Genomic DNA, 19,522 nt, shown 5'->3' with positions numbered 1-19,522 from the left:
ATGAATTTTCAAAAAAATGCAAAAAAAATTTTTTAAAGCATGCAATTGATACCAAACTTAAAAATTGACTCAAGACTCAAACAAGAAACACAAAATATTTTTGGTTTTTATGATTTTATGATTTTTTTGTATTTTTATTATTTTTTTTCGAAAATATTTTTGGAAAAACGAAAAATAAAAGAAAAATTTTTGAAAAAGATTTTTGAAAAGAAAATTACCTAATCTGAGCAACAAGATGAACCGTCAGTTGTCCATACTCGAACAATCCCCGGCAACGGCGCCAAAAACTTGGTGGACGAAATTGTGATCACATCAATGTAGTATTCTTTGTTGTTGTATGGAATCCTTATTATGGCACCTATGTGTGGACACAACTCCGTTCAACTAACCAGCAAGTGTACTGGGTCGTCCAAGTAATACCTTACGTGAGTAAGGGTCGATCCCACAGAGATTGTTGGTATGAAGCAAGCTATGGTCATCTTGTAAATCCCAGTCAGGAGGATAAAATTATAGAATTTAGAAAATCAAATATGATTAATAAAAATAAACAGAAAATAAAATGGATAGAGATACTTATGTAAATCAATAGTGGAAATTTCAGATAGGCGTATGGAGATGTTGTGCTCCTCTTGAATCTCTACTTTCTTATTACATTCATCCTATCCTTCTTACTCCTTTCCATGGCAAGCTGTATGTAGGGCATCACCGTTGTCAATGGCTACATCCCATCCTCTCAGTGAAAACGTTCCTATGCTCTGTCACAGCACGGCTAATCATCTGTCGGTTCTCAATCAGGTTGGAATAGAATCCCTTGATTCTTTTGCGCTTGTCATCACGCCCAGCCTTCAGGAGTTTGAAGCTCGTCACAGTCATTCAATCCCAGAATCCTACTCGGAATACCACAGACAAGGTTTAGACTTTCCGGATCCTCATGAATGCCGCCATCTATCTAGCTTATACCACGAAGATTCTGTTGGGGAATCTAAGAGATATGCGCCCGGCCTAAGGTAGAACGGAAGTGGTTGTCAGTCACGCGCGTTCATGGGTGAGAATGATGATGAGTGTCACGGATCATCACATTCATCAAGTTGAAGTGCAACGTATATCTTGGAATAAGAATAAAAGAGAATTGAATAGAAAGTAATAGTAATTGTATTGAAACTTGAGGTACAGCAGAGCTCCACACCCTTAATCTATGGTGTGCAGAAACTCCACCGTTGAAAATACATAAGTGAAAGGTTCAGGCATGGCCGAATGGCCAGCCCCCAAAACGTGATCACAGGATTCAAAAATACAATCCAGGATGATAATATGATAGTAAAAAGTTCTATTTATAATAAACTAGCTCCTAGGGTTTACATGAGTAAGTAATTGATGCATAAATCCACTTCCGGGGCCCACTTGGTGTATGTTTGGGCTGAGCTTGATCTATCCACAAGCTGAGGCTTCTCTTGGAGTTGAACTCCAAGTTATAACGTGTTTTGGGCGTTCAACTCCGGATCATGACGTTTTTCTGGCGTTTAACTCTAGACAGCAGCATGTACTTGGCGTTCAACGCCAAGTTACGTCGTCAATTTCCGAATAAAGTATGGACTATTATATATTGCTGGAAAGCTCTGGATGTCTACTTTCCAACGTCGTTGAGAGCGCGCCAATTGGAGTTCTGTAGCTCTAGAAAATCCATTTCGAGTGCAGGGAGGTCAGATTCCAACAGCATCAGTAGTCCTTTTGTCAGCCTTTTTCAGAGTTTTGCTCAAGTCCCTCAATTTCAGCCAGAAATTACCTGAAATCACAGAAAAACACACAAACTCATAGTAAAGTCCAGAAATATGAATTTAACATAAAAACTAATGAAAACATCCCTAAAAGTAGCTTGAACTTACTAAAAACTACCTAAAAACAATGCCAAAAAGCGTATAAATTATCCACTCATCAATGGTTCTTCTTGGTAGGGTGGTGGCGGTTCAACATTCTCCAATGTTTCCACTTGTTGCACAACACACTCCATGGTTGCTTGAAGCCGATCCATTGTTTCCTTGAGGCGATCTCTTGGTTCTTGTTCCAAATTGCAAGCACAAGTAAGATCATATTGCTCTTGGATCGATGGACATGAATATTCTTCCATGGAGGGTTGTGGTGGGAAGTAGAGTTCATCTTGTTGGTAAAAATTTGCATACATTGGAGGTGGTTCTTCTTGGTCACAGTATGGAAGAGGTGGTTCTTGGAAATGTGGGTATTGTGGTGGTTCCATATATGGTTCATTTGGCTCAAAAGGTGGTTGGTATGATGGATATGGATTAGGATCATATGGAGGTGTTTGGTGAAAAGGAGCTTGTGAGTATAGTTGATGGTTATGTTGAGGATATGGCTCATAGGCATATGGTGGTGGTTTTTGATAGTCACAAGGAGATTCACCATAGCCATTTGATTGGTATGCATCATAGAATACCTCTTGTTCAGAATTCATTGGTGGGGGTTATTGCCAAGAGGATTGATCATATACATATGGCTCCTCCCACCTTTGATTTTCCCATGCTTGATGCATGTCCTCATTGAAGCTCCCATTTCCTACAACATAATTAGGACCAAACTCATAGCCAAAGTGAGAATTCATAATGAAAAGACAAAATAAAATCAAAAGCTAACAACATATAATGAAACAAAGTCCTAAAACTAGCAAAAACTAACAAACAATCCAAAAATCAAGCTAGTCACAATATTCACATATATACAATAACCAATAACTAGGCACACATTTGCAATTCTCCGGCAACGGTGCCATTTTGATAAAGAGAAAATTGGTTGGTAAAGAATTCACAGATGAAATCTCATTGAAAGTATAGTTTCTAAACCAACAAATAATCCTTTCATGCAAAAAATTGTTTGTCACAAGTACAAACCCCAATAAAAATAACCAAAATATTCAAATCTCGGGTCGTCTCTCAAAGGAATTACAGGGAAGTGTTCTTGTTATTGGCTATGAGATGTATATTTTGGTGTTTTGGATAAAGGACAAGAAAAGTAAATTGCAAGAATAAAACTAATAGCTAAGAAAGCTCTTGGTAAGGAATGAGAACTAGAAGTTCTATCCTCATTATCATCATCAATTGTGACAAGAATTGTCCATTGCTCCCACTTAGTCAACCTCTAACTATGAAGGAAAGTCAAGGGGATAAATCAACTTGATTCCTCAAGTCTTAGTCAACTCCTAAGGAAATGCTAGCTTTAGTGGAATTCAAATCAACTAGCAACTTTCAATTATTAATCAACAAAAGAGTTTGACAACTCAAGAGTCTCCAATTGCTCAACCAAAGCCAAGAGGAGAAAAATCTATTCTAGCATTCTTCCAAGCATTTAATCAAACACTTGGAAGGCATAAAAGGAAAGTAAAACCAAATTGCAAGAGAAATAAATCTACAACTACTCAATTGCAAGGAAATTAACAACAACAAATCAAATCAACAATAAAGGAACATAGAACATGAATTGCATTAAAAGGAAACAAGAAAAACAAGAGAAACAAGAGTGCATCAACATAAGAGTAAAGAATTACAAGAATTAAATTCTAAACTAGAGAAAGTAAAGGTAGAAGAACAAGGAATTGAAGAAGAAAAGTAAATCAAAGCATGAATTAAATCTAGATCTAAGAAATCCTAATCTACCTCTAACCTAAATCTAGAGAGAAGATAGAGCTTCTCTCTCTAGAAACTAACTAAAGCATTCCCTCCAAAATTCAATTATGACTTCCCCCCTTGACTCCTCTTGATTTCTACATGAAATAGGCTCAGAAGTGAGTTGGATTTGGGTCTGGTAAGCCCAAAATTCGCCCCCAGAATTTTCATTTTAATGAAGTCACGTGCCAGCATCAACGCGTACGCGTGGGTCATGCGCACGCGTCGCTTGAAAATTTTTCATCCACACGTACGCGTCATGTATGCGTATGCATCACCATGCAACTTCGAATTCACGCGTGCGCGTCGGCTGCACGTGCGTGACGGTGAATGCATCCCAAATCCTTGGTTTTCCATGATTTCTCTACTTTCATGCTTTTCTCTTCATTCCTTTGATTCATCCCTAGCCTTTTCAACCTAGATTCACTTAACAAACACATCAAGGCATCTAGTGGAATCAAAGGTTAATCAAAATTAATCAATTAAAGGCCTAAAAAGCATGTTTTCACACTTAAGCATAAATTAGGAGAAAATTATGAAACCATGCTATTTCATTGAATAAATATGGGAAAAGTGGATAAAATCCACCTAAATTAAGTACAAAATGTACCACGAAATAATGGTGCATCAGAAAGAAGAGCAATAAAACCCACGAATTAATAATCATTGATTACGGGAATAACCCATGAACTGTTGATAATCTTTGATCTCGGGGATAACCCATGAACTGAGGATCATTGTTTGTTGTGTATTGATCTCGAGAAAACCTATGAAATGAGGATCGGTGTTCGTTGAGTATTGATCTCGAGGATAACCCATGAATTGAGGATCGTGTTTGTTGTGTATTGATCTCGTGGAGACCCACAAACTGAGGATCGTGTTTTGTTTGTGTGTTGATCTCGGGGACGCCCACGAAATGAGGATCACTGTTTCCCCTTGTGCGTAAAATAAGGGGTCGAGCCTTGCGCCGACTGCCAGTAGTCACGAAGGAGTGGTATTCTTAACCACCGACATGTATGCACGAAGGACACAATGGGAAGCCATATCTAGGACTAGTTCCTAGGTAATGTCGGGATGCAGGATGTAAACCGACACGTGAGCTCATGGCCTGCATAGGACAAACATGCATCATACTTGGTTGTGCATTTTTTCTGTTATGATTGTTGAATGAATGTGTGCTTTGTTTGTTTGTATTCTATTATCTGTGTTTGTGTCTTATTTTCTTGTATTCTTATGTTCATGTTTTGTGTTCTGTTTTCTCTTTTTTCTCTACTTATCTGTTTCTTCTATTTACTGTTTCTCTGTATTTTGCTATTTGTCTGCTAAACAACATAGAATTAATGAACGTAACTAATAACCCCGACCCTACTAAGAACTCCGCAATTCTTACCCCTTTTCTCTTCCTTCCCCCTTAAGATGGAAGCGTGAGTACGCTTCCGTAGTTCGCTAACAACCGTTCGCAAAGAGGATTCCATTCTAGATGGTCTTCTAAGTCTAGTGTGACTCTCATTCTCTGTTTATATGTATATATTGTAAGACCAACCAATGTCTGCACCCCATTTGTATGCGAACTTTAACATAAATCCTGTGTACGAGACTACTGTTATGTGGCTACTTGATGTGGTACCAGAGAGACATCATATGGCAATGTTTGATCGTGCAGTGGAGTAGTAGATGATGTTCCATCTTTTGATGACATTCCACCTGACTTGAGTTTTGAAGACCTAGAATGTACTTTCCCTCACTTTAGTTTAGAGGGGCTAGATGAGTTTAGAGTCTAGGCTAGCCTGGGTGCCAGCTTAGGGACTTCTTGAACAATTCAGGACCTAGGATGTTGTGTGTATATATATGTATATAGATATTATTTAGCTATATCTAGGGGTGTTCTAACTAAAAGTCTATACTCTAATAAAGGCTGGATCACCGAATATTGTCAACTGCTTGTGATGTATTTATGTGTGGTTGTTTATAACTGTTTTATCTGTTATTATTTATGAATTGATTATGAATGATTCTGTTTATTAATCCATACATTTAAAAAAAAAGTACCTCACAAAATAATTACGCTTTTAACAACGAATCAGGTTCATATAATAAATGATAGATAATAATTAGGAAGACAAGTTGGTAGTGCTTAGTTTCTAGTATGATCATGACGTACCAGAAATTGGGTCGTTACATTTTCCATGGAATTATGTACCATCACAGGCTTACACAACAGAACCAAAATATATATAGTAATAATCTTTCTCAATATCTGATTCAATTATAAAGTAAATCCTAAGAGTCGAGAAGATACGCAAACAGAAAAATACCAACTCTTTGCAAAAATTACGAAATAGCATAAAGACCAACTAAACCTAAATATCCAACAGCTTAAAATTCAGATCAAATCGTTATCTTCGTAATTTTTAGATCTCAATTCTGAAAAAATTCAACTGACCAGGAAATTATGATAAACATAAGCTCGAGGCTTCCAGGAAATGACTTCAACCCCCTGTTCTTTGCTATCATCTTTAGCACCATCTCTTATACTCAAAAGAACTGAAAAAAATGATAAAAAGGGAAAAAATCAAAATTTGAAGACAAATTAAGATAGGATCGCAAGGGAATCAAAATAGGAGAGGGGCAACCAAGATCCAGATCACAATGAAAAGTATGATATCTCACCTGGCGAAACTCCTCGAAACCCTCACTTGTGACCAGACAGGTACGGAAGAAGAGCCTGCTAAGTGTTGAACCCGTATTCTCCGTAACCGTCACCATCCGTTGGCCTGAACCCTTCGTCGGCGCCAATTGGGTGGAAACCTATAGTCCTACTGGGAGAGTAGAAAGACCGCAAGAAGCAGTCGGCCAGAGATCGAGAGAGAGCAAACCAGCGAGAGAGAGGATGTAACCCAGAGAGTGAGATGATATAAGAGAGAGAGAGAGAGAGAGAGAGAGAGAGATCGCAAAGCAGGCAATAGAGTGGAAAACAGATTTTTACCAACTCTCTTTGACTAATTAGCTACTTTCTAAATATTTATTTAAAAAAAAAACGAAAAAATGCCATATCAGCATAGACTCTACGAGGTTTTTATAGTTTATTGATAAATTTATTTATGATCTAAGAGAGAGAAACAGAGACAGAAAAAGAGCGTAGAACAGGCAATAAAGTGGACACAAATTTTTATCAATTCTCTTTGACTAATTAGCTACTTTTAAATATTCATTTAAAAAAAAATAAAAAACGAGAAAATGTCATATCAACATAGATTCCACGAGGTTTCTATGGTTTATAGATATAGATAGATAGATAATATCACGGAGACTAATCTGATCCTAAAATCCAAATGGTTTTTTTTGTTTCTTTGGTATCCTTTAATTTTAATCTATTAACAGGCTTAGCCCAAACGGCCCAATCATAACACCATGTCAAAAACGACCTTGGTGGCAGAAACATGGCGAGGCTCTGAGCAGCTCCAATGGAGAAACGCAACATATATAAATGATCTCGCCAATCGCCAATCGCCAATCGCCAATCGCATTTGTAAAACTCACCCTATTGATTGTTGAATGGGAGTTTAGCGTCTTTAAGTCATGCCCCTTCGAACTCTTCTAGAGCCACCCTAACACACTTCAACAACAAGAAGTCAAGTCATAAATATTAAATCATTATTATTTAATTAAGTAATTATTATAAAGGCATCAATGCCTTCCTCAGGTGCGTTCACGATCTTCACCTTCATTGTCTAGCATTTGATTGCTTCACCTGTGCACTCTTGTCATTTTCCATTACCGATTTCAGCAGTTCGCAGGCTCGCTATGGCAGCAGCATCCAGCTCCCTCTCACTCAAGCAGGGGCTCTTACTTCGCCCTTCGCATACCAATCCTCTCACCCGACCTCGTCCTTCTTCCACTTCCCTCCCTTCCAGAAGCTTCCGCAGATGCTACGCCGCTTTCGCCAACGAGAATCGCGAGTACGTCATCGTTGGGGGCGGAAATGCCGCGGGATATGCTGCTCGCACCTTCGTCGAACACGGCATGGCCGATGGTCGTCTTTGTATTGTCACCAAAGAGGTCCTTTTCTACTTTCTGACCTCTCTCTCTCTCTCTCTCTCTATCTCTCTCTATCTCTCTCTGTTTGATTGATACGATTTACAAATACAGGCATATGCGCCTTACGAGCGTCCTGCACTCACAAAAGCGTATTTGTTTCCACCGGATAAGAAGCCTGCGCGCCTTCCTGTAATAATTTTCCTCCTTTCCCTATGATATGCCTTTGCTAGTCCTGATTGCTGTTTATCCAATTGTTGTGCTGTCAACGGTGTACTGGAATTATACTCGGTTATTTAAGCTATCTAATTCTGGAAAGTTCTGTTAGAGTTTGTTTGTTTGTTTGTTACAAGTAGGCAGTTAGTTATTCGATGCACCTCATTGTATCAGTCTATTGCTTATAAGCTCAGTTATATCACGGTCAATATAAGATTACTCATTTCTCATTTACTCACCTGTCTTTGTAAATCCTTACTTTTATATTCTTAATTCCTAGGGTTTTCACACCTGTGTTGGATCGGGTGGAGAAAGGCAGACTCCAGAGTGGTATCAAGAGAAGGGGATAGAGGTACGCTCTCTTTTGCTGTTGCAATCATTTTGTAATACAAGTTGTCGAGATTGTTTCTACTTTTGTGTTTGTGCGCGTTATACTATTGAGACAGGATTGCTTGAAATGAAATGGATGGTTTTATTCTGGAAAGCTCTTAAATTGAAGTAGCATTGTCAGGCTGGAAACAGTTTTCATACATTTCATGCTACTGGTTTACTGTTCAGATGTTGTATCAAGATCCAGTCAAGGATATTGATATTGAAAAGCAAACTTTGACAACTAATTCTGGAAAACATCTGAAGTATGGCTCACTTATAATTGCTACAGGGAGTTCAGCCTCGAGGTATCAGTCTATTTACTTTAGTTCATCTTATATTGTTTTAATAAAAAACTGGTCCTCAAAATCTGATTGTCAACTGTCTTGATGATAGATTTCCGGAGAAAATTGGGGGAAACCTACCTGGCGTTCACTATATCCGGGAGGTTGCAGATGCTGATGCACTGATTTCATCATTGGTAATATATGGTCAAGCCTATTTTGACCTATTGTTTTACTAGTTTGAATTTTTTTTTCCCACTTTTGAAGTGGTTAAACTTTGCATTGGCAGCTTTAGCATCCTTCATGTGAATTGGGATTTTGCAAATTGTGCATATTTCCTCCGAGGGTTACCTCAAAACTGTCATGTATTATGATTCATTATGTATATATTTACAGTAGATAAATTTATTTGAACATATACTCTTCTGTTCCTCATGGATTTAAGTCTCCAGGGAAAAGCAAAAAAGGTTGTAGTTGTTGGAGGTGGATATATAGGAATGGAGATTGCTGCTGCAACAGTTGCTTGGAAACTTGATACAACAGTAAGTGTTTTCCTCAATCCTTATCTCCTGTCCTGATTCCATTATTACCTACTAATGTGTTCAGCTAAACCGAAAGAAGTCATTTAATTAGGTACTCTGGGTTATGCTTTGACAATCCTTACATTGAGTAATTTTGGGAATAATGAATAAGTGTATGACATTAATGCTTCCTGATCACTGTTTTTTTTAAATAGTCTACACTGTGGTAGGGAATGGCATGACAAAAACGACTTCTTACTGTTACTGTGTATACATATTCGCGTTGTTTTACCTACTCTGGTTATTATACTATGAGAGTTGTATACATATGTTGTCCGTATATACATTAAAAAAAGTTGGTTATTTTGTAAAGTTTTTGGCCTACTGACTCAAATTTTATGTCCTCGTTAAAATATAGATCATATTTCCCGAGGATCATCTCTTGCAAAGACTGTTCACTCCTTCGCTTTCCCGGAGATATGAGGAACTCTACCAAAAGAATGGTGTCAAAATATTGAAGGTCTGTAAAACTGTAACTTTATGTATTGGCTATGGTTGATATTGCTTAAAATCTCTTTACATTTCCTTTTCTTTTTCTCTCTTTAAATCATATTCAAAAGGGTGCCTCCATAAAAAATTTGGAAGCTGGCTCTGACGGACATGTAGCTGGTGTCAAACTTGGAGATGGATCTGTTGTAGAAGCTGATACGGTAATTATTTTCTTTTAATATATACTTTAATATAAAGCTTGACTGCTGTGACACCTTCTTTTGTTATTTGCTTTAGTAACATGAATTATTAGAACAGAGAGGTTACTTCTGTATTAGAGAAGTTCAATGAATTGGAAATTACGTTCTTCTTCTGGTTTGCAGGTAATTGTAGGCATTGGAGCAAAACCTGCTGTGAGTCCCTTTGAGCGGGTGGGCTTGAATACAGAAGTTGGTGGATTACAGGTAAAGCCAATGAATAACAGATTATTTACAACAAAATTATAGGCATGTTGAAATACAGTAACAGTTGAAGAGCCTTTTGTTTATGCCATCCTTTCACTGACTTTTCCTCTTCTGTGAATGTACATCATCAATTTTTGGAGACCGTGTTCTTTGTTTGAGCTACTCTATTTGAGCTACATTTACAGATGTAATTTGATAGAGCCCTAAACTTAAGTTATCCGTATTTCAGGTTGATGGTCAGTTCCGGACTGGCATTCGTGGAATCTTTGCTATCGGTGATGTTGCAGCTTTCCCTTTAAAGGTATATACCAAATACCATTCATTTGCTTGAAATTGAGTTCTCTTAATTTCTTGTTCACCTGATGTCTTTCCGAAAACTGGACAGATATATAACCGTACTGCTCGAGTGGAACATGTAGATCATGCTCGTCGCTCAGCACAGCACTGTGTAAAATCATTACTCACTGCACAAACTCACACGTATAATCAACCATCTCTTCCTGCAATTAACTTAGAATTTGTGGTTATGTCCCTGCTGATCTATCTTAGTTTCATTTATGCGTTTCAGGTACGATTACCTTCCATACTTCTACTCAAGGGTGTTTGAATATGAAGGGAGCCCCAGAAAAGTATGGTGGCAGTTCTTCGGAGACAATGGTAAATGTTCTTCAAAATAAAATATAAGAGAATTTTTCTCCGATCCTCTTACTCTTAAATTTTCTTTTGGCAGTCGGAGAAACAGTTGAAATTGGAAACTTTGATCCTAAAGTAGCTACCTTCTGGATTGAATCTGGTAGGTCTTTTACGGTCCCTTTATCTTCTGTGACCCTTTGTATTAATCTTTGGATTACGTAGTTTATAGTGATGTTCGAAAAGACATGCTATTGTGTTATTGCGGAATGTATGCAAGTGCTTATTTATCTTTTGATTTGCAATTACTAAGAATATAATTACTTGATGCCGTTCAGGTAAGCTAAAAGGAGTGCTGCTTGAAAGTGGGAGCCCTGAGGTACTTGCTACTGTTTCTTTCAATATTCAACTGCATATAGTAGCTGTTAGATTTAGATAGTATACACATGAAGTTGTTTGCCATTATAAAGAAGCATCTTCATGAAAATTACCTAATTTTACTTGGCTTTTAATTTGAGTTTTCAGACGCTTTAAACTCTTTTATACCTAAAAAATAAATAAAAACTTGCCTTTATTATATGTCCTAGTGTCACAGAAGTGCAGCTACAAGTCACAGATTTTTCGGGGGATCATTTTACATATATACTTTTTTTTCCTCAGGAATTTCAGCTCCTGCCTAAACTAGCCAGAAATCAACCCGTAATTGATAAGGCGAAGCTTCAAAGCGCATCTTCTGTGGAGGAGGCCCTAGACATTGCTTGGAGATCCTTGCAAGTTGAAGCTACAGTCTAATACAGATCTTGGCAATTCCACTCTGCTGTAACTGCTTTTCAGCGCTAAGATTACCGGCCATCAAAATCATCCTAGTAGAGAGTAGGGGCCGTCCCTTTGAGAGGAAATAATTTTCGTGGTATTCTCATCTTGGTCACGACGAGCTGAATGTCTCCTTTGGATATGATCCGCTGCCATTTGGGTCTATGTAACAACAATAATTTCTTAATAATTCAATACTTTGGATAAAGTATATTTTTGTTCTCGAAGTTTGATAAAAATTTTAAAAATATTCCTAAGTTTTATTTTGTTTCAATTATGTTCTAAAAGTTTTCAATTTACATCAAATATACCTTTGACTACTAAATTTTCAAAAAAATTTAAGACCAATCTAATAATAATGCATGAAAATTATACTTGATTTACTTGTGTTGAGGATTGTTTTTATGAAATTGTTGTTGAATTGGTCTTAAATTTTTTGAAAAATTAGCCGTCAGGGGTATATTTGATGCAAATCGAAAGCTTTTGAAACAAAATTAAAACAAAATAAAATTTAGGGTATTTTTGAAATTTTTGTCAAACTTTAAGGACAAAAAATATACTTTATCTCAATATTTTTAGTCATTATATACCCACAAATTCCCCCTTCTCCCTTGGGACATGGGGGAAGGTACACTTCTTGCAAGGTAGATATCATTACCACAGGGTTACTGTTAGCAGATTAGCCTTATTCAAATTTCATGGTTGTTAGAAACAAGTTTTTGACCAAAAATAATTTAAGGCCGGATAAAAAATTAGGAATGTAGAGTGAAAGGATAAGAAAAGACACGGACAAAATACAAAAGATAAGAAAAGATAAAACGAAAATATAAAAGGACAGATAGGAATTTTTATAATAGTCTTCTAAGAAATCTGTTTTTAGTAATTTAGGTTATAAAAAGGGTTTTTCTTATTAAACATTCAAAGAATTTGTTCTTAACAACTTAGATCCGAATGATAAAAATTGAAAAGAACTAACATTTAGAATTATCTTAGGTTAGATCTTTCAATTTTCTTCATCCAATAAGTAAAGCTAATTACTTGCCTCGCTTGAATACATATTGAATAACGTGCATAATAACTCCCATAAAATTTATTCATTAAAAATTGTATAAATTGTCTCACAAAAAGTATTTAAATAGATCTTTAACAAATTAGTCTAAAAGATAAGATAAGATAACTTAACTTCTAAAGATAAAATAACTAATTTAAATCAAATTTGATCTTGTTAGATTAGATCAAATTTGATTTAAATTTAAAATCCTAAAGATATAATAATCAATTTAAATTATATATGATCTTATTAAATTAGATCAGTTTTGATTTAAATTTAAAATACTTAAAAATACTAAATAAAACAAAATCAAATCAAATCTTTTGATAACCCTGACAATAATTCAAATTTAATTCTAACAAACTAAATTCGAATTTATGTCTTCCCAATAAACTTGAAGGCCATTTTTGAGATTCTTGCTATCTTCGCTTAACCCAATAGATCTTATGTGTTGCACCACTTTAGCACCATTGTTTTTGAGATGAACTCTTGGTCTCCTTGATGTCCAAGACTAACATTGTATAATTCTTCTAGTATTTAGATCCTTGAATATGACAAAATTACTATTCTGTCCCTTCTCTTTAAAATTATGAAAATACCCTTCTGAACACGTATCATCCTCTCCCTTTTGATAACCCCTTCGCCACCTCCATTCATGAATCAGGAGCATATAGAGAAATATAAGAACATCCCCGTCACTCGCAAGGAGTTGGCACACATCCTAAAGGACAAAGAAGAGGCAAATTAACCCACTTAGGAGATAAACCCACCATTTAAGCATCACATTCTAGCAAAATCGTACCCTAAGGGGTACAACCACTTTCGCAAGTTTGATGGTACCGTGAGTGCCAAGAAACACATCATATCATTTTTGGATGATCTCAGAGTGTTCAGGAACCATCAGAAGTTTGAGATTAGGGAGTTTTCGAAGTCATTGACGGAAAGGGCGTTCACCTGGTATGCTAAGCTAAAAGCCAATATCATCAACACCTGGGAGCAATTGGTGATGGAATTTTGCAACAAGTTTTTAGAGGAAGAACCCTCCATGCACATCATGGACCTAGGAAGAGTGAAACAAAGACAAAGAGAAGGATTAGTGACATTTATCAAGAGATACATAGATCAAGCTTTTATTTTGCATGGACACCCTCTTAGAACCACAATTGGCGTATGAGTGTATTAGAAACGTGGAAGATGGGTCCTAAATTTATCTGTTCATGAGCAACATAAATATCTTTTCTATACTCTTGAAGACAGCATCTGACATAACTGAGGCAATGAAGTGCAATGAGAGGAGATCTAAAGAAATTTTTCCTCTAGAGATGTGTGTTGCTAATTGTAGGAGCAGAAGGCGTTCCTATCGTCAAGGTCCTAACAGAAGCAGTCCTCCACCGTCGCTATCCCTTTCCATAGCTCAGGCCATGGTGGTCGTAAATGGATGGTTCGAGGACAAAACATTGAGTCCCAGAACATATAGAGAACCACTAGAAGATTTGAGGGACCTAAAGTACTGCTTGGTACATCAAAATAAGAGTCATGGTTTAACTGATTATTACATGGTAAGAATGGTATTTCATAACCAAGTAAAAAAAAAAAAGGAAAGATATTCCTACACAGAGAACAAAATCAAACAGGTGTGAAGAACACCCCTTTTCCTAACATGACATTGGAATGATAGCTGTTGCAAGAGAGATAATACTGATTGATATTGTAGATGAGGCTAAAAGAATGATCACCATGGAGCAATCCTAATATAAAGACACATTAGCAAGAGATCTTTCGAAATCTTGAGGATATACTATCATATTTAACCTACTCGGGCTAGAATCCCAAATTCAAAAAGAGATAGCCAAAGCCTTAATAGGAGTCATTCAAAAACTTGAAAAAATCTTTGGGGGCTATCAATTCCCTGCTCACAAGATTACCAAAAGCCCATGAAAATATCCTGGTGTTATGGAATCCCGACTCATTCAACAGGGAGTTCTGCCATAGTAAATCAATGCTCATTGAAGCAGTGGTGAAAAAACTCCATCTTTAATCGTGTACTCAAATGTTATAAATGATGCATCTTAAAAAGTTTGCATTGAAAAAGAATTCTAGAAAATGAGATATCCCACCCTGTGAGCTCCTTAATAAAAAAGAGAGAGCAAGAGCAGGGCAAAAAATTTTTTGGATTATGCATAGTATTAAATGTGTGTATAGATTCCTCCTCCAAAAGCAAAATGTGTATTTAAAATAAAATGATCACACAAGTAGGTAAAAGAAATAAAATTCCTTGAAGGAGTATGCATAATATTAAATATAAAGAAAAGCATGACACTCAAAAAGAGGTATAACAATAAAAGTCATAGAGACAGCAAAGAAAAAATATACTTTATTAAAGCCTTACATCTTTCACAAAAAATAACTAAGAAAAGCTTCAAAAGATCTTCAAAGAATGTGATGAAAAAAGTAACCTCGTTATACTTGGTTGATTGCTCTCACTTCGAGTTGACACTAGTTAGCTTAGACTTCATAGTGTGCAATTCAAATCTAAGCTTGTCAACTTTTGTTTGAAGAGTAGAAGTGCCAAAAGAAAAGGTATTATACTCTTTGGACAAGAATTTCTCTCTAACAAAGTTTAGGTACTCTCTAGATGAAGACTTCAGTTTGGAAGAGAGATTTTCAAGACAAGGACCTTTGAATTTAAATAACTTAAGGTTATTTATTTAGATGTGCTTCTACTATATCTCTATGAACACCCTACAAGTATGCAAAGATGTGCGTAGCAAAGAACATCTACACGTTCAGAAACACCTGATACCCAAGTTTCTTGAAAAGATGGTTGAAGTCGCTAAGAAGCACGAAGGAAGGGAAGTCTTGATATCACCATAGAAACACTTAAACTCGTTATGAGCAGAAGCTGGCAAACAACAATAAATCATATAAGTTGTTCAATGAGAAATCCACCTGGAACATTATCTTAAAGAGTCTTTAAAGAAGCTAAGTACTCTCAACTTTGATATTAAAGCTCTCAATTCTATGCGCATTTATCATCTTGTGGAACATCCATGCCTAGATATAGTATCTAAATATTATGTATATTGAATTATTATTCTGAAATCATGCTGAAGATAGTAAAAATTGAAGATAGTAAAAAATTGAATACTTGGGGATACTTTGAAATGCGGGATTGACTAACCTCAAACACCACTAATGTTACATATGTCTTATTTTGATCGGTATTCTAAAAAAAATTCAACACCCCAACTACATTTTTATGAGTGCTACAATATGAAATTCTTTTGAATCTTCAATCACTTTGAAGTCTCATACACAGAAGACATGGAGGTGTTCCTAATTTGTGAAGAAATATTAAGTGATGTTTCAAAAAAAAAGGCAATGACAGAAAACAAAAAGAGACGACTGAGCATTCATTTTGGTCTTATCTATGACCTCCCCATCAAGAGAGAAAGGGATGAATGAAGGTTTTTCATCCATGAGGTGTTCAGCTCACTCTTTTAAAAGAAAGCAACGACTATGATGATTGTGGTTGATTATCTCTTGCAAAATATGTAGAACCTATGCACAATTACTTAAGAGGGGGGGGGGTGAATTGAGTATTGCAACAACAATGAATCTTTTTGCGAAAGTTAAAGACAATATACAAAAGTGTTATTGTACTAGTATTTTTCCAAGAGCTTAACTCAATTGCTAAGCATTTATAAGGAGCTTTTACTTTCCAATAGACACCAACTCAAATAAATTGATCAAGCTTTTCACCAATCGGACTTAAGCTACTCCTTAAGTACTTACGAAGCTACTTTTCGATCACAATTTATTTGCTCAAAGGTAAAAGACAATAATATTGAAGAGATGAGTTTGGAGAAATGCAAATGCTATTTAGAGTGGTTCGGCACAATCCTTGTCCTACGTCCACTTTCTTTCTCAATCGCAATTGAGAAGTTCCACTATTGCCAAGCTTCAAGGTGCTCACGCAAAACCTTTTACAATCCGAGTCCTTAGTTTCTAACACCTCACGGTATATGATCACCACTCGTATACTAACCCACTCCACTTAGAGATACCTTCTCTAAGATTTGCCTAGAGTACTTAGTATACCTCTTTGGTATCCTCACCGACTATAGTGTTTATAACTCTTGACTCAACCTTGGAGATCACACTCCAATTTACAAGGTGTACAAGAAAACAATTCTTAGAGAATTGTTGAGATGAAATGAGTACTCTCTAGAAGAGTGTATGATTACAAGTTTAGCACTATTGAACCAATTGATATTGCTCTCTCAAATTGTGTATTATAACACCTTAAAAAAGTGTAGAATGAAAGAATATGAACAAGATAGTTTTCAAAAATTCAAGTCAGTGAAATAAGGCTTCAATCCATCTATTTATAGATTCCCCAAACCTTAGAAACGTTGGGGAATTAATGGGATGGAGCCTTTATGTCAAAACTAGCCGTTTTTTATGTTTTTGAATTATTTGCATCGATGCATAACACTTTGCATCGATGCAAATGTGTATTTGACGCTGAAATTTGAATTTTCAGCTAGGTTGCATCGATGCAAACATCTTTGCATCGATGCAACAAGTCGTTGCATGCTTTGCATCGATGCAAGATGAGTGTGCATCGATGCAAACCTTAAAGAATGGCTTAAAATCACTTCAAAATACTTAGGATTGATCTCAAACTTGTTGGAGTCAATTCCTATGCTTTTGTACCTTTGAAAACAAGTTTTAAACCATTTGGCTAGCATCGAATTGCAAGATGTGCATATGATATGATAATCAAAACATTTTGTGAGTGTGTGTTGAGAGATTTAGCAATTGGTTCTTAACAAGAAGTTACCTAAGTCCTAAGACACTATACTTGTCTTCAAATGTTGTGGACTTGAGTTTCTTGTTGTTGTTGTGTTGCTTTCAACTCTTCATTCCTCAACGTTGAATGTTGGTTGATCTTTCAATCATGCTTGTTCATTCAAGTTGTTTGTTGGTTTGTCTTTCATGTCGTTTGTTGGTTTGTCATTCATCAAAACCTATGAATACAAACTTCACATACAAGCAACATGATTTACAATTTCCCCCTTTTTGATAATGACAAACCAATTTTGAGGATATGTATTTATAAATGATTTTGAAAGCAACAATAATGCACTTTGTTTTATAGAAAGCTTTGGAGAAGACTTCACAAAAAAAAATTTTGCAGGAGTTCCCCCTAAATATGTGCATTTGTTCCCTTAAAGGGCGTTTATCAAAGAAAACGATTTAGATATCAAAGTTTTTGCTTAGCGGAAGTCTTTTTGAAATCATTGTTTCGCAAACTTATTTCTTCTTTTCAAATCCTCAAACTTCTTCTTTTTCAAAAGTTCAAAACTGCAAATATCCTCAAACTTCTCTTCCCCCTTTTGACATTATCAAAAAGAAAGGAGTTTGAAATGTGTCATAGAAGCATGCATAAAACAATGAATTTTTTAAGTTCAATTTCTCTATTAATCTCAAGGATGAGATATTCCCCATTTCAAAAAGAATTTGATTTCCTCTTTTTATATATAACAAGCATGCATAATTCCCCCTAAAGAAGTGAAATATATCAAAGCATGCACATTAACTTAAAATAGGGGTACCAAGCCTATTTTGAGTTATTCACCAAACAAGCATACAAGCATTAATCATTAAACAAAATTATGAAGGAAATATCAAAGTATTTAAACCATAATAGAAATCCTTAGCTTACTAGGAGTTAGTTTAACAATTCAAATAATCAAATAAACATAAAGCAATAAAAAGTGACTTGATGAAGAGGAGACAATCAATCTTGGTCTTCATCATCATCAGTATCCTCTTCATATGGTAGGTGGATGCCGAAATGCTCATATAAGTAATCAATACGACGATCCAAGCGACCCGTGCGATGATCTACACGAGACACACGACGATTAAGTGCTTCAAGTTGCCTACATGCTCTACTTCAATCCTTTGGATGTTTTGGTTGATGGATTGTAATTCTCTCATTACATCAACCAAGGAGGGTGGTTCTTGAGCTTGAGGTGCTTGTGGAGGAGCTTGCTCTTGAGGACCTTCTTCATCAACATTTCTTCTTCCCATTTTGTTGAGAAGATGAGTGTTGATACAAGATTGAGGTGGTACTTCCTTGGCAATCTCATTTGATACATCAATACCAACATAATCAAAGACTTTAGACCATAGGCAAAGAAATCCTAATCCACCATTCCTATCCTTCATCTTGAGCCTAATCATATGTTGTACTATAAAGTATGGCCAATTAATCTTAATCCCATTTATCATAGCCCACATGACAATCAAATCTTCATCATTTACATTCGCATGCCCGGATATTCTAGGTTGCAATACATAGGTGACTAGATATAACAAAGTTCTATGTTCCGCACTCATTGAATTGCAACTAATTTTGGAGTGAGCTCCTTGTACAAGGTTGAACAAATGCATGGCATTGTCCTTTGAATAACCCCATTCATCAATTGGGGTTTTACTACCTTGAAACAAGTCACCTTGATTTGGCAACTCCCAAATGGTGGCTAACTCATCACCATCTAGCCTATAATCCTTTCTTCCTATCTTGAAGAATAATGTGAAATTTGATTCATCTTCCTCATCAATCTCAATCATGAGTGTACTATAGGCTATGGCAACTAAATCCGGATAATATTTACTCTTAATTTGAACAAAATCCATGAGGCCTTGTTGAACTAGAATAGCCTTAAGAGTATCAAACTTATGAATGATAAGAAGGGTCGGATCCAAATACCTCGGAGGAATTTCCTCTCTTCCGGCGAGCCTTGCCTCATAGAATTGAAGATCTTCATTAGAAGCAAAGTACCTTGCCAAAGGATGATTATTTGGAGGTGGAGCCACACTTGAAGAGCCTTTTGACTTCTTCATAGTTCTCTTGATTTTAGGCATTGTGGATGATTTTGTTTTATGGGTTTTGTAGAGGAGAATG

At 36.1% G+C, this 19,522-nt stretch overlaps 1 protein-coding gene across 2 annotated transcripts; it reads left to right on the top strand.

Moving 5' to 3' along the window:
- The first annotated feature begins 6,977 nt into the window (after positions 1-6,977).
- LOC112790853 (monodehydroascorbate reductase, chloroplastic/mitochondrial) lies at positions 6,978-12,207 on the top strand. 2 transcript variants are annotated; one of them, XM_025833449.3, is made up of 16 exons: positions 6,978-7,374; positions 7,462-7,730; positions 7,821-7,898; positions 8,203-8,274; positions 8,481-8,599; positions 8,688-8,772; positions 9,028-9,117; positions 9,515-9,616; positions 9,717-9,806; positions 9,969-10,049; positions 10,279-10,350; positions 10,435-10,529; positions 10,618-10,706; positions 10,780-10,842; positions 11,018-11,058; positions 11,340-12,207. In XM_025833449.3, exons 1-16 carry the CDS (start codon positions 7,362-7,364, stop codon positions 11,469-11,471), a joined length of 1,491 nt encoding a protein of 496 aa, XP_025689234.1. In that variant the 5' UTR covers positions 6,978-7,361; the 3' UTR covers positions 11,472-12,207. The 2 variants fall into 2 exon arrangements, with proteins under 2 accessions (XP_025689234.1, XP_025689233.1); XM_025833448.3 differs by having other exon boundaries at positions 6,989-7,374; positions 7,459-7,730.
- Positions 12,208-19,522: the final 7,315 nt, after the last annotated feature.

Source organism: Arachis hypogaea, chromosome 3 (genome assembly GCF_003086295.3).
Source record: "Arachis hypogaea cultivar Tifrunner chromosome 3, arahy.Tifrunner.gnm2.J5K5, whole genome shotgun sequence".
Taxonomy (NCBI): domain Eukaryota; kingdom Viridiplantae; phylum Streptophyta; class Magnoliopsida; order Fabales; family Fabaceae; genus Arachis; species Arachis hypogaea.
This window is presented reverse-complemented; position numbering and strand designations above follow the sequence as displayed.